Below are 15,998 nucleotides of genomic sequence, written 5' to 3'. Positions count from 1 at the left end.
AAAAAAAAAAAAAAAAAAAAAAAACCCTTCTGTCGGCCTCTTAAGTGCGTCGGCCCACCGGGAAAATGCCCGGTATGCCCGATTACCAATCCAGCCCTGGTACCATTATAAATATCTTCACTTTAATTTTTGAATTTAATGCATCCTTGCTGAATAAAGTATTCTTTAAAAATGTATTTTTCTTTAAAAGAAAATAATGCAATGTGCAACGTGATGAAGTCATGTGACAACAATGTTGCATAGCCTGCTATTTTTGAACAATTGTTGCATAGGCGTTTCACATACTAATTTTACAAAACATTACACAGTAGGCTTGCATTTCATTCCGAACATACACCCTGTTACACACACAGAGGTCAGTTCCTGAGACAGGGAGGTTCTTGCTGTAACTTCCCTTGATTTGACTTTTAACCCCCGCTGCTCCACTCCACCCAGCATAAACCACAGGTTTCATACACAGAAGGTTGGCTTGCTGCTATACTTCCTGATGTCTAATGTGTCATTTTTCTTATATTCCCCATGTTTAAGCTAGTTCCAGTTTCAAGTGATCTCAGAACACTAAGGTAGATAGCTGAACTTCTCAGAAGTCTGCTATTTCTGAATCAGCACCACCGTCTGTGTGAGAATAAAGTACAAATGTTCAGCTCTTTAGTCTTTCTGTCATTTCCTTAAACTCTTTCACACAAAATTAAACTGCGATTGTGGCCAGATAGGTTCTCTGTATGTGTGTGTACAGATGTGTTATTATGGGTGATGCATGATGGCAGTGTGATTTTTTTGTTGCTTTTTATAGAGGATGTTGCACTATGACACCGTGCACATGTTTGTTCAAGGAAGTGCTATGCAGACAGTCATAGTTCAAAAATGTATCGGTTTGATGTGAACATGCCTGACAGTTTTGCCTCAGAACTGACAGATTAGCATAAATGTGTGGGCATGCAACTCATTTGTGTGTGTGTTGAGAAGAGGCGGCAACTTCCATGTATTAATTTAACCAAGACATAACAAAAGCCCTAAACGAAGTACACTCACTTTATGGAGAAGAATAGCTGAAAGATATCACACAGCATCTTAGCTGATGTCTCTTCAGCGAAGTCTCTTTTTAATGCTGCTTCAAAAACATCCTGTCTCTCACTTTCTCTCTGATCTTTTCTCTGCCAACATTTAATTGAATATCTTGTTGAAAAATGATAGCATCTTTTCTTCACAAACGTGAACATCTCCTTACACCTATCACGTGACATGATCTCTGTGACCCTCTGACCTGCACCCCTCTAGCAATGCTACTGAATAACATCAGTTTTCTCATCTTCACACTCCATTCACTTACACACTGAGCGAAGGAGCGCACACTCACTGTTAAAGACATTCATGCCATGAGTGATCAAGACCATCTGATTTTTAACCTGATCACCAAGAAAACCAAGAGCTGAATCAAAACACAAACTCTCTACTCAGAAATTACTGTCTGTTTGTGAATAGTGTATGGAAATACCATCAGATCATTTTACACTAGCGTTTCAGCTGTTCCCACAATAATTCGATGTTCTCAACGAAGCATGGAGTGTCATTAATTATGTCAAGAATTGCTGTACAAATCAGACCTTTGTATGACCTTTATATTTGTTAGCAAACAAACTGTATGTTTGCTCAGTGAATGTAAATATGATCTCAGTAAGAAACAGAGCATGGAGCCTTTGTATCTGATTCTGATAAAAAATGCTGTATTATGAAATAATATTACAATTTAAAATGACTTTTCTATTTTAACATATTGTTAAAAATGTAATTTATTCATGTCTTCAGTGTCACATGATCCTTCAGAAATCTTTCTAATATCCTGATTTGGTGCTCAAAAATCATTTCTTATTATTTATATTGTATAGTATATGTATGAAGACATTTATATTGCATGCTCATCTAGTCAGTTTGTAGTTTGGCTTGGGTAGCATGTACCTTTGTTGTTGTTGTGTTAAAGTGTCTAGACTCCAGCACTCACAGTCATGCTCATTGTTAACCATGAGATTAGGAAGCAGATCAGCTGCTGAGTAATGCTGCCGTCACAAGCTTAGAGACAGTGGTCAAATAGAGGAATGAGTGATAAACAGAATATGCAAGGCAAGGGTCTGTAATGTAGACCTGAGCATGTTACGCATACAAATTTGGGTCAGTTTGTTTCCTGTGAGGTACAAATGTCTCACCCCTGATGTCTTCAGTGCAATACAGACCAAATAAATAAATAATATGGTCAGGTGCAGCCTACCTGGGCAGCCATATCGATCAGCGTATTGATGGGTAAAGCACTTCCTTCTGGAGTCTTCAAAAAATCCACCAGGCTGCCTAAAATTAGAGTCAACATGACATTTTAACATACATATATTTTATATAGAGCAAAACTGTAAACTGTTAAATATACTAACTGAGCTAGAAACTAATCTAGTGAGACTGGCCAGGGCATTTTCAGCTCCCAGCATGCACTGCAATGGACTGAATGGAAAGATTAAATGTAAAAAAAAAAATGCTTTGATTTTTTTTTAACACTTTATTTATAGTTCATAAGTCTTCTGTCTTGTCTTCAGCAGCCTTTTTTAAACATTCTTCAACCACAACTGAATGTTACCGGAAGCACGCTCTCTCCATCACTCAGTTTAGTTCAAAGGCAAAAGGAAACAGCAGATAGATGAATGCTGTTGTTTTGGCTCTTAAAATATTCTGTATGCTCTTCTCAGAGTTTATGAGAAACACGAATAACAGCATTCAGATTAGATCCAAGAACTAGAACATAACAACTGCAGGAAATTAGCGCAGCCAGTTTGGATTAGTCACTGAGACGTTTGGTGTTAAAGGCCAAAGTTGTTGCTTTTGAGACGACGGGCTGTGTTGGAAAAAGAAGAACCGACTGACCCTGAAGGAAATTCCCACAAAGGTGCAGCGGAAAATGCCCCATTAGGAACTCAAGTAACTAGCGCGCTATCAGCATACACACTCCTTTCATCTCAGGTCGTATTAGGGTGTAAAATTCAAGGTCGTGGTTAAGTTTAGATAAAGTTCCCATGTTTTGAATCATTCTTTCAGTGTCTCCATTGTTAAAACGACAGAGGGGTGGAAAAAGGGCACATCAACCTCTTCTTTAAAATTACAACACAGACAACAATTGTGCTTTAAAACACATCACATGGATCCTAAACAAAGAATTGGAAGATTTACAAGCTGAGCGTAATGTTCCTCATCTTCCTTTAAGAGGGAACACAAAGCGGGACCATGCACGAGCTGCGCCACCAGTGCGCTGACGATGTTGTTAACGTGGCTGCTCCTCTTAGAGTCTTTTGTTACCGTCTGCATTAATATGACATTCTGGAGGCCCAACAATCCTCTTAGGCGCAATGAGACTGACAAACCACACAAACAAACCATACTGGGTTACACATGGAATAACGTACATCAGAATACACCTGCGATGACGACCTAAGGTGCCATTGTTGAGTTAAAAAGAGAAAAGATAGGGTGTGGAGGTCTTTTTTGTGAGCACCTGTGACCATGGTTACCATTTATGTGTCTGATTTGTTGTAGTGAGTTTCTGGGTGGTTGGGTCTAAATTAGAAAGCATTCCCGATACTAGCCTATGGAACAAAGACCTTCTTTCTATACATTACACAGTGTTTCCTCTTCCCTCTCTTCCTCTGTCCCTCTGCTTTCTGCCTCTCTCAGTGTCTTTTCAGTGTGATGGAATTTGCGCTTTAACTGTTAACGTGCTTTCAATGTGAAGTCCGGTTTTGGTGCACATTGTTCTAAGCAGGTTGCAGTGAGATGTGGTGTGTCTATCAGGGGTTTATTGTGTATTAGTGGTTAGAGAAACATTATGCAACAGAGCTGCAGCTATAAAGATCTTTAGCCTCTCTGAAACAAACTGCTGTTGCGGGTGTTTCTCAGGATAAAATCGCAAAAATAAAATGCCCAAAAAGCAGAAGCCAACAAATATTATAGCATCTTAAGCCTTTAGAGGAATCATACACCTAGAATTAAAACTGTGCCATCATGTCACTTCAAACTTGTATGGTTTTCTTTCTTCAGTGGAACACATTTCTCTCTTTGAAGGAGCATTTGAGGAAGATTCACACTGCACTTTTCAATGCAATGAAAGTCAATGTAGACCAATAGCTGTCAAGCTCCAAAAAACATCAAAAAGCAAATCTTAGTCCTTAGGACTTGTGCAACATTTTCCATTTCATGTGAAGTCGTTTTATGCTTTTATGCTTGACAACTCGTAGTCAAAATTCTGTTAAATATCTTTTGTGTTCCACAGAAGAAAGAAAGTCATATTGGTTTGCAATGGCATGAGGGTGAGTAAATGATGACAGTATTTTCATTTTTGAAAAGTGGTAACAGAGGTTGAAAACTGTTTGAACATGTTATGAAAAAATGGGACTTCTGAATTGTGCATCAGACCTGAAACTTAACTAAACTACAACAGAATGGTGTGAGACAAAACACAAGGACTTTGTGTGTTCTACAAAACTGAAGTGGGTCATTTTATATTCTAGAACACTCAAGGTGAGAATGCAGGATATGAAACACATGCACTGCATGCCATTCACAAGAGAGACGTCAAAGCCTCTTATAGAACAATGACAGGCAGCTTATTTGATTAAACACCGGACATTATGAAGGAATAAACATCAGGGCTGTGACTACCATAGATACTGATGGGGAAATATTCAGATTAGTGGTTGAGCAATATAAGTTTTAAATTTGGTCCCTCCATAATCTTGAACATTCACACTCCCATTTCAGTGTTTTTTTTTTGTTTTTGTTTTTTTTAGCCAGGATCAAATTAAACTGACTTATATATACTATTTTTTTCTAAAAATAGTTCTGTTATTTTAGAGCTATTTTCAACTGTGATAATGAAAAGAAATGTTTCTTGAGCACCAAATCAGCATATTAGAATGATTTCTGAAGAATCATGTGACACTGAAGATTGGAGTAATGACTGCTGAAAATTCAGTTTTGGAATAAATTACATCAGAGGAATAGATTACATTTTAAAATATATTCAAATAGAATAAAGTGATTTTATTGTAATAATATTCCTGTTTTGTGACACAATATTAGCGTTTTTTTACTGTATTCTTTTTTTTTTCAAATACATACATTCTTAGTGAGCATAAGCATAAGAGACTTCTTTTGAAAAACATTAAAAAATCTTACCAACCCCCATACTTTTGAACAGTAGTGTATATTGTTGATAAATCTCGATATTATGAATAAATGGTGGAATGTAAGTGTTGTATGCTAACAAAGATGTGTGTATAATCATATTTAAACTTAAAAAGGCACATAGATATGCATTCGTCTATATAAGTAAAAGAGGCATGCCACATGTCTGTAAATATAACAACGCTTCGGTCAATGAAAGAGACTGAAAAAAGTTGCCCATAAAAAATACTCCTGCACAGTCCAAGAGGGTGTTTGATGTTGCTCTGCTGAGAATCATTCAGGTGAGTGAGGGATGCATACTGAGATGCCTTAAATATCTTCAAAGCCATGAGAAAGCTTTGTTTTCATAGAGCGGACACCAGTGAGGAACTGCTGTGGGATTAACACACACAAACAAAACTCAGACAGTGCTCACGGTCCTGATACTACTCAGACCTGTTAGACCATGAAACCCTGATGAAAGTTTAAATGGAAGTTTACTCAGTGAATGTGTCTGTGATTTGTGAAGGAAGTTCAGGTGGGACGCAGCGATGAATCATTACTAGACATGAAAGATTTGTCATTTCCATTGACGTCTATCCTCCCTTGTTCACATGAGTGTTTAAGTACATTTGTGTGTCTCACCGTTCTCCATGAACTCAGTGATGATGTAAATGGGCTCCTGTGTAACCACAGCGAAAAGTCGCACCAGTCGAGGGTGCTGCAGGGTCTTCATCAGGTTCGCCTCAGCCAGGAAAGCACTGATAGACATGGTACCTGTCTTGAGATTCTTGATAGCCACCCGACGGTTGTTGTTATACACCCCTACAAACAGAGAGAGAGGGTAAATGGTTTATGTCTCATTTTAACGAAAACATTCTTGGCAAATGCTTTTCGCTTTCGTCCGTCTTGCGCCGGTCCAAGAATTTCACCTCTAGCGGTGCAATACGAATGCCCCCGGCCGTCTCTCTTAAAGGGGTAGTTCACCCATGATGAAAATTCTGTCATCAAACCATTGTCGTTATAAACCTGTATGACTTGGAACAACACGAAAGAAGAATGCTGCTAACAAAACACTACTCAAAATATCTTCTTTTGTCTTCCACAGAAGAAAACTAAATCATACTTTTGGAATGACATGAGGGTGAGTAAATGACGACAGGATTTCATTTTTATGGGTGAGCTATCCCTTAAAGGCTCAGTAAACTGATTTTGAAATAGACATACAACATCTCATTCACCAAAAATGATTTACCTGAGACCAAACTATTTCATTAAGGTCTGAATCTAATCTTTCTGTTATGACATAAAAGCATTGAGAAATTTTATTTATTTATTTAGTCATTTATCAGACGCTTTTATCCAAAGCGACTTACAAATGAGGACAATAGAAGCAATCAGTTGTAGTATTAAAATAACTAAAAACAGATCCAAAACCTTAAAGCTAAAACTTTATAAATACTACCTATACACATTTTAAAAATAAAGAGATTAAATAAAAATGCATACAACAACATTTCAAAACTTAACATTTAAATGAAAAACAAAAAATAAAGCTAAAAACAATTCAAAATATTAAAGAACAAAAGGTATAAGAGTATAACAATGATTCTAACATAACACTAAGCCAAACACCAAAAAAAACCCAAAAAAACTACATATGTGTATGTACAACCACACAACCACACACACATACAATTTTTTTTTTTTTTTTTGAAGAATAATGGAAGACCTACTATAACAGAGAAATGTTGTTACACAGTTTTAACAGACTGCTAGTTGTGAGAATAGGTGTTCATGAAAAACTATGAGGATTCTCTGCAGACACAGACAACCATGCAGAAGCTCATTTCAGGAAGGCAGCATCACCAATTCCCTGGAAACAGGGCTTCTCTCTCTTGCTCAATTTCCAGGATTGGAAATATAATTTGCGGACATCAGGGAGCCCCTGTCAATATGTGAGAGATTCCCGGACCTTCCAGGAAAGGTGGGAGACATAATGCTATTATAAAATAATAATGCTATTTCCTTATTACCATGGGAATGTTTTTGTATAAGGGTGTTTTTAAACAGTTTGATCTGTGAGAAATTCACAATGTTATCCTTCACCAAATTTCTTTGGCTCCACATTGTTTGACTCCTTGATAACCGGTTGACTTCATTTCTATGGGGTTGATTTGGGTGATGTTATCACAGATGAAAATGACTGAGGTTTAATGAATGGAACAGTTCATTACGTGAAACGGTTCTTTCTTTTGAACGAGGAAAGTCATTCACTGCAAAAAAACAAACAAAATGGCAGCTATGATGCGGGCCCTTGCTGTCATGGAGTTGACAGGCAGTGAGGGAAACATGCCTGTTGCTATGGCAACCAGGGACAGGAAGTGGTTAAAACTACTAACCTTCTATTTTAGGGTCAACACAAGACCAGCATGATTTCTCTGCTGTAGTTTGTTGATGTTTGAAAACTGGGCACATTTGACGAAGAAAAATCTTCTCAACATGCAAATATAAAACATGAGTTTAGGCCATATATGCTGATGTTATAAAACTGTGGCATCCTGTTGGTATCTAAACAAAAATACGTAACATAATTCATATACTTAATATTCTACATTAGTGGTTCTTAAAACTTCTGAAACCACTGCTCTAGATAGATCAATTCAATAGCTACCAACACCCAAAATTCAGCGTCAAAAGTGATTTAAAGTGAGTTGTGAATGGCTGTTGAACACCATTGTAATGTAAGAGTGAGTTATTTGTTGTTAATTATGCTGTGTGTCAGTGAGTCTGAGCTCGCAGGTGTGTGAGAGTGTCTTAGATCACAGGATGAGACAACCAAAATGCTGATTCTGCTAATTTACAACACTATGACCATCATCAATGGTAAACATTAGTCAAACGTTCCAACAAGCTTACTGTATTTACAGTTCTGACATGCCAGGTGGTCGCGGAGACACACTCATTAGTGTATTCTTGTAAGAGCAGCACATAAGCCTGTAGATGCATGTTTATCTAGACCCATTCATGATGGTCCAGTGCACAATGTTTGCTCGCATTTGCAAACATTTCCAGACAAGCACAGGCAGACCTGGCCATGCAGGCACAACACCTGGATGCTGAAATGCATTTATTTTGCTTGTTTATTCTTATGTTGGTTTTCCAAGTAGTGTGACATGGACTTGAAATAAAGGCATAAGAAATATGTGCAAATATGCTTTATATTTATTCATCTAAAGAACTGTGTAGCTCCTTGAAGTTGTTCACCATGAATCTCAACTTTAAAAAATTGACTCAACTCTGTAATACACTTATATGTGGAAGTAAAACAGAATATGTGGAAGTAAAACACTTCTTACCCATCCATACTTCACCGAACTGTCCCTGCCCCAGTCTGCGCTCCAGTTTGAGAGATTCACGGGGCACTTCCCACTCATCCTGCCACCAGGGCTTCTGAGGGGCTCGGGTTTGACACGGCTTCACCAGGCGAGTGCACAGTCCATCAGCCTCTCCTGCACAGAGAAAAATAAACAAATGCTGTCACTTTTTAACCAGACTACATTTGAGCTCTTATAAACAGAGTGACTAAACTGTTCTTATGTCTTTTATGAATGACCTGACCGATTTGTGTAAGGCACATATGAACACTCGAACGTACGTGAATAATGTTTGACCAGCTCTGAGAGGGAACCGAAGGAGATCTTGGTGGTGATGTAGAATCCGCCTGCGTCCAGGTTGCGGATTCTGTAGTGCTTGATGATGTCACCCTGTGTGTGGTCCAGGTCTCTCACGGATAGGGAGAAACTACCTGAGGCACCAGAACAACAGGAAAATCCAAAGTCAGAGGCTGCCAATTGCACATACAGTCACATATCCACCTTCATAACAATGAGAATTTCTACACTGGAGTTTAGAGTCATTTTACAGTTAATGACACGAAGAAAATGTTCTTTAATTCACCATTTCCTGTCGCTTATTTTTATTTTTATTTTTTTTAACTTATTTTTTCACATTTTATAGTGAAACTAGACAAGAAAAAAAAATTCTGAGCCAGTATTGTAATGTGATAGCACTGTCTGATGTGCCCTTATGGTTCTGTGTTTGTTTTTGGTGTTGTGTGGGGAGAAATGCATTGTTTCATACCTGGTGTGGTCTCACTCTCTCTGATGAGGAAGGAGCCCTGCGTGTTACCGGGGGCCAGTAATTGTCTCATGGCATCGTTCCTGGAGAGATTTTTAAAGAACCACCTACAACACAACATTATCATCAGTTTCTTAGGGGTTTGACTCATTCATTATCTCATTTGGATCATATTTTGGCATTTCTATTGTTTAAAAGATACAGGGTTGGGGCGTTTCACACCTCCCACGATCAGAAGAAAGACACCGAAAGTTGAACACAGAAATGTGGCATCAGCAGACAATGGAGTAGTGATGCTCAAAAACCTGTGTGATGTGTGGGAGTATTTTTTTTTCTTCTACTCTTTCCATTACTGACACCCGTAATCATCTGTCATAAGCAGCAAGGGGTACCCTAAATGAATCAACCTTTCAGCCACAGATTTGGGGCGGTATTTCCCAGATTTGATCTTCTCTGTTCAGAAACCCACAGCAGCTGATCTGCATAAACACATTTAATTGTGCTTGTGTGGATTTGTTTGGGTATACGTGAGTGTGTGCACTCTGTATGCAATTGTTCATTGTGCTACTTACGGTTCTGTCTCCATGCTGTTCAGTTTTGCTACAAAATTATGTGGTATGTATCCCCTCTGCCCGGTAAACAGAGACTCTGCCATGAACCATTCAGGATCATCGCTAAAGCACACACACATACACATACATTAGAGTTTAAACCACAACAGTGTCTCCTCTTAAAACTGCACACAAAAAAATGAAACAGACAAACCCTGACTCTGATCTAAACCTAAGTGACATTCAATTCAGTTCAGCTTATCAAAACCCAGCTTGAGTTGGTGGGGGTCAGTGGTCAACCATGTTTTGAGGATCTACTGAGATTGTTAGACTGTTTTAATGTAGGTCTTGCTTACGTATTTAGAATTTTCAGCTTCTCCCCTTTCTCAAACCCAAGGTCATCGCTGTGGCACGGCTCGTATTTGTATAAGGCTACCATCAGGTTCTCTGGAATACACAGATGACAACAGTGAGCTATCTGAAACACCCATTAAGAGCATATCTGTAGGACATGTTGAATGTGTCATCTCACCTGGAAGAGGAGATGATGGTGGAGGTGTGTACTGGGATGGATACGGAATCAGAGGATCATAGTTCTGTGTGAGAGAGGATAGAAAACAATGTCAAAATCCAGCATGAATAAAAAAAAAATCATGAATTAAAAGTATGGTTAGAGCTACAAAACCATGACTGTAATTCTACTTATGTTTATAATCAGAACAGTCATGGCAATTATTATTATTAAACTTCTAAAAACACAAATATTAAATAAGCTATTAAAAATGTGTGAAGAAAAGCGGTTTTAATTATTTTACTATGATTAGCAATTTCCCTAATGATCTTTTTATGACATCAAAATCTTTAATCCATGTCAATAATGTATGAATGCTATAAACCACACAATGCTACTTCCCTAAACAGGGTGGAGCTGTTCTTATTTTCTGCTTTCACAGCCTGTTTTGAAACAACTAACATTCCATCATTCTCATTATGCTGTAAACAACATGTGCTGTTCTCTTTTATTTCTAATCTACTCAAATAAAAATAAATCACAAGGAAATGTGTCTCAAATTTAGCTAGAGCTTTTAGTCCACAGTTAATTACCAACACAAAGGCTCATTTCCCTCAAATTATGTAACCCTGAGAGACTTGACCTGTCTGAAGAATGAGTTACATCAATGCAGATGGACCACGGTAAGAACAGATAAAATTATTATTATTATTATTATTTTGAGGCACTTTAGCCACCAAGTATTTGTGCCAAAATTAGAATATGTATTCTAATTATTAGAATATTAGATTATTACAAATTAAAAAATAATTTTCCACAAAAACATTTATGTATTGCATTTTTTTTTTCAAGAAATAGCACATTTGACACAAATCCTGTCATTATAACACACTAGCGTGTTAAAAATCTAAACACATTTTATGTGTTAAGAGAGATAACACTGGTTGAGTTAAAAAGTAACACAAAATGTGCCATATCTAGTCACATAGATTAAGTAAAAAATAAAACAGGTTGTGCTATTTTCAACACATCAGTTTTAAGAGTGTGGGGTCAGTGGTCAACCATCTTTAAAAGATCTCCTGAGATTGTCGGTCTTGCTTAGCATTAAGGATTTACACCTGAATCACACATATTCCATTTCAGCAAGTTTTTCAAAAAATGCTTTGTGTAGCACTTTGTGAGACTTCGTTGTGTTTTGTCTTGTGTTATAAACCACATAGATTTGTACTGCATCTCATTAGTGTAGAGAATGGCTCTACCACTTCCTTTCTCTCTCTTCTCCTCACAAAGCCTCTTTAGTAACTTCTCTGTCACTGTCTCACATTACAACCTGCCTTTTTTCAACTGTCTCAAAATTCTGAAATCATATGATATCAAATAAAAAAAAACTGTCGCTCTCACTTTTTTAATGTAGGAGTGCTCATTGCGTGAATTATTCAATGAATTCAATGGAGGTTTCTACAGGATTTTTTTGTGAGTTCTTCAACCGTTTAAGAATCTTAAATACATTTAGGAAACAAACCACTAAACACAACAGAGTTTTAATATATATCTGTGAAATCTACAGTGGGTACGGAAAGTATTCAGACCCCCTTAAATTTTTCACTCTTTGTTATATTGCAGCCATTTGTTAAAATCATTTAAGTTAATTTTTTTTCCTCATTAATGTACACACAGCACCCCATATTGACAGAAAAACACAGAATTGTTGACATTTTTGCAGATTTATTAAAAAAGAAAAACTGAAATATCACATGGTCCTAAGTATTCAGACCCTTTGCTGTGACATTCATATATTTAACTCAGGTGCTGTCCATTTCTTCTGATCATCCTTGAGATGGTTCTACACCTTCATTTGAGTCCAGCTGTGTTTGATTAAAATGGCTGCAATATAACAAAGAGTGAAAAATTGAAGGGGGTCTGAATACTTTCCGTACCCACTGTATAATATTTTAGGGGCAAATATAGGAAAGCAATTATTACAGTAGCTTTGTCGCCATACCTTCCGATACTTCTTTCCCTTTGCTTCGATTCGGATACTAAATCCTCGAGCAGCCTATGACACAGTTGCTAAAGATACTTGCCTGATAAAATATTTATTTTCACCAGAGTCTGTTTAGCTCACCCTAACTTATCTAACTTTGTGGTTACTGATTTTACATTGTTATATACTTGCATGTAAATGGGAAAAAGAAGCATTAAGTGTAGTTGATTGTGACAATATTCTGTTCTGCCGACGCATACATACACACATACCTGACTGGCTGGAGGCTTTGGGCAGTTACACTGATCGCACCATTCATCTGGATGGTAGGAGAATTCGTCATCAGGATCAAAAGAGCCGCAGTTCCCCATATTTACTAAGTATGAGAGAAAACAGTGACAACTGTGAGCATTAGAACTACAGTGACAACTGAAAGCACACACACACACACACACACACACATATATATATATATATATATATATATATAATAGTTGATCAATATCCTAGATAGCACATGTACGTCTGCAAGATGTCTGTTAAAGATCGCTTCATCTGGAAAGCATCTGCTGAGTACAAACATCTGACATCTTTCAGACATCAGTTTTACATGCAATCTAAATCAGAAACATCTTAAAGACATCTTCTAAACGTCTATTTGACATCTGATAGGAAACGGACGTATTGCAGATGAGCAAACACGCTAAAAAATGTCTTGCAGATGTAAATGCAGACTTCGAGTAGACGTCTCTGTGATGTACATGTGCTATCATAAGTGCTATCGATTTAGCTCCTGGCGAACAAACAAAATGTGAAGCAATGGCTAAGTAAATCAATTAATTAATTTACGTATACAATAAATATGTTTTGACATTAATATAATGTATAATATCTATTTTGCACTATTTGGCATGTATTCTCTTTGAGTTTTATTACTGCAGTTACACTGAATATTTTGAGTAAGACTGCTCACACTGGAGTTAATTCATTATTTCCTGATTTATCAGAGAAAAAGAGCCACAAACATTTGGTTCATATTTAGGCCTAACGTAATGTCCGTAGGGTAGGATAAACAGTTCTGTCTACAAACAAACAAACAAGCAAACAAACAAAAAAGCATCCGTTCTGGACCAGATCTGTAAAGGAGGTTAATCCTCTTTATGAATTCTAGACACACTTTTTCCAACTCAAATACTGAGTTTCAGACAGTTTTTTTTTAATAGATGAAGGGATTTGGATTACAGTGATCCGTATGCATGTGTGCGTGTTTTTCATTGCTCTTGAACATGTTGTGTTTTGCATTATGAATCTGGAAGGTTCTTGAAAAAATTCCAAAAAGTGTTTGTATGTAAGGATGAACTGTACTAGTTGTAAACTTGTAAATATGTAAACACACAAGCCCACAAGCATTTTCATTCCCATTAAGCAAATAAATAATGTGTTAACTCAATGTGTATGTCTCTGTGGGGTTTGGACCCGTGAGAAACTGTGTTGTTGGGTCAAGAAAAGCTCAACCCTCTGGGCCAAACAGAACACTGTGAGCTCCTGGGACAGTGTGGGAGAACAGCCCAAATCAAAACAGGATCTCTAAACAGAGACCAGACTTTCCACTGACCTCCGGCCTGTACCTGACCCTACCAGTATCAGCGCAAAAGAGTCTCGAGAGATGCACGCCGTGGTCAAATGGTTGCTTTATGAAGTACGAAGCATAGTTAATGTTTTTGTGACACAGGTGTTCCTAGACCTTGTCAGTGGGGTCCAATGTTGTTTTAACTTTCACTATATAGACAAAAAACACTAAGACATATTTTAAAAATATCTTTTGTGTTATGCGGGAGAAAGTAAGTCATATAGGATTGGAACGAAATGAAGGTGAGTAAATGATGACAGATGGTTTTGTGCTCATTCAGGCCTCCAGTTTCTTCTGTTACAGAGGATGTGTTTGTAAAGGTTTGAAATGAAGCCAAACAGATCAAATGCCTCTGCAAATCCCACCGACACAATCACAAGTTTTTTATATAACACTAAATCAACATGCTTGAGAGCAAACAGAAGTCAAGAGGTTGAGACATGAGGGATAAACTTCACTAATTCACACCAAACGGTCAAAGCTAAGCCAAAAAATACAGATTTAGATTTTACTGTCTGTAGGCCTATTATATACCGAACTGTTGTGTTTTACGTTATTTTATATCACCTGTTCAGAATGTTTAGAAAAATTACTATTTATGACTGACACCTACCCAAATAAATAAATAAAGAAATGATCTTAACTCATAAGTCATGAAAGTTTTATTTGGATTAGGAATAAACATTAAAGAATGAGTGGCAGCCAAGCTAGCAAGAAGGCAGTATATAGGAAGAACACAGGGGTTTTCCGACCTAATATTTATGAAATTCCCCTTTTTAAAAAAATATTTCACCAGTGTTCATTTATGAGGATTTTTATTTTCTGTGACTGGAGAATCAATTTTTTACTGATTTAATATTCGAATACAGTAGCAAAACAACAACAACAACAACAAAAACACCCCTAGTGATTGAATCGCAATTTAAATTTAAAATCATGAAATTGTTATTGACTGATCTTGAGGTGTAACATGATACAACACATGCAGTGATGATATACATGATATTATCGCTATTATATTTCCTTTGTGAATTACTTTGCAAGTTACGCAAAAATGCAATGAATTTTGAACACTAAGGAGCAGACAGCATAATAATGTTCTAGAAATTCCGATTTAAACAGTGCATACATTTATAGATATGATATCAAACTGAACACACTCTCACTTCTGCTTTTCTACTTCAGAATCAGAATTAGCCTGTATTATAAACATGCATAAATAATCTGCTGATTCTTTTTTTAAGTAAATGAATGCTTTAAATGTTTTTCTATTAAGCAAATATTATCAGCTCAGTTTGAAACTCTTTTTGATTTCTTTTCTTTTTTTATATCTTAAGGCTTAGAAAAATAATTTGTAAGATTTCCTCCGCTCCATCTCAGACTTTCTCAGACTTTAATTTTCGCTTGTAAAGTTTCATCCAATAAATCACTTATTGATTTAAAAATAAACTGTTTGAGAATACTTTTACCGGTCTGATAACCTGTACTCATTAAAACTCATCTTGGCCCTGTTTAAAGTAAAGAAAAAGTAGATCCCAGTGGATAAAACTTACCTTTTCTGTTGACAGAAGATGCTGATATCAGTGATGGGCCAGTTCAGCAGGCATTGTCATGTCTTTAGCTTTATATTTTATGAAGAACACATTTTTCCACAGAGCAACTAAACCAAGATTACAGACAAACTGACAAGATCTGTTAAGCTTCGGTGTGTATCGAAAGACATGTGCTGCTAAAGTGTCAAGGCTGTGTCAGTCACGTCACAGTTTGACTTCCCACCTTAACAAAGGCACATCATTTGCAAAGGCATCACTCACACACACACACACACACACACACACACACACACCACTGTGGTGCAGAGCAAACTGATGATAGAGCTTCCTGTCGTTGAGGTGTTTGAGCTGATATTTAACATTTTTCAGCAGGTGCACACTGCTATGAGCAGCTGGTGTCATTGGAGTGAAGGATTCTGGGTCAGGACTCCAC

General features: G+C 37.1%; 1 protein-coding gene across 1 annotated transcript in view; it reads right to left on the bottom strand.

Annotated features, from left to right (window-relative positions):
* Window positions 1–15,779, bottom strand: part of LOC107654872 (tyrosine-protein kinase Lck-like) — an 18,026-nt gene extending 2,247 nt beyond the window's left edge. Inside the window, exons 1-10 of the mRNA XM_016442165.1 lie at window positions 15,566–15,779; window positions 12,655–12,758; window positions 10,420–10,483; window positions 10,244–10,334; window positions 9,909–10,010; window positions 9,340–9,443; window positions 8,855–9,004; window positions 8,556–8,708; window positions 5,842–6,021; window positions 2,264–2,340 (exon numbers count right to left, since the gene is read on the bottom strand). Coding sequence (XP_016297651.1) covers window positions 2,264–2,340; window positions 5,842–6,021; window positions 8,556–8,708; window positions 8,855–9,004; window positions 9,340–9,443; window positions 9,909–10,010; window positions 10,244–10,334; window positions 10,420–10,483; window positions 12,655–12,753 — 1,020 coding nt within the window. The 5' untranslated portion in view covers window positions 12,754–12,758; window positions 15,566–15,779. The remainder of the gene's footprint in view (window positions 1–2,263; window positions 2,341–5,841; window positions 6,022–8,555; window positions 8,709–8,854; window positions 9,005–9,339; window positions 9,444–9,908; window positions 10,011–10,243; window positions 10,335–10,419; window positions 10,484–12,654; window positions 12,759–15,565) is intronic.
* Window positions 15,780–15,998: the final 219 nt, after the last annotated feature.

Source organism: Sinocyclocheilus anshuiensis, unplaced genomic scaffold, assembly GCF_001515605.1.
Source record: "Sinocyclocheilus anshuiensis isolate Anshui unplaced genomic scaffold, SAMN03320099.WGS_v1.1 scaffold335, whole genome shotgun sequence".
Lineage (NCBI taxonomy): Eukaryota > Metazoa > Chordata > Actinopteri > Cypriniformes > Cyprinidae > Sinocyclocheilus > Sinocyclocheilus anshuiensis.
The sequence above is the reverse complement of the archived record's forward strand: the minus strand, read 5'-3'. Positions and strand labels throughout refer to the sequence as shown.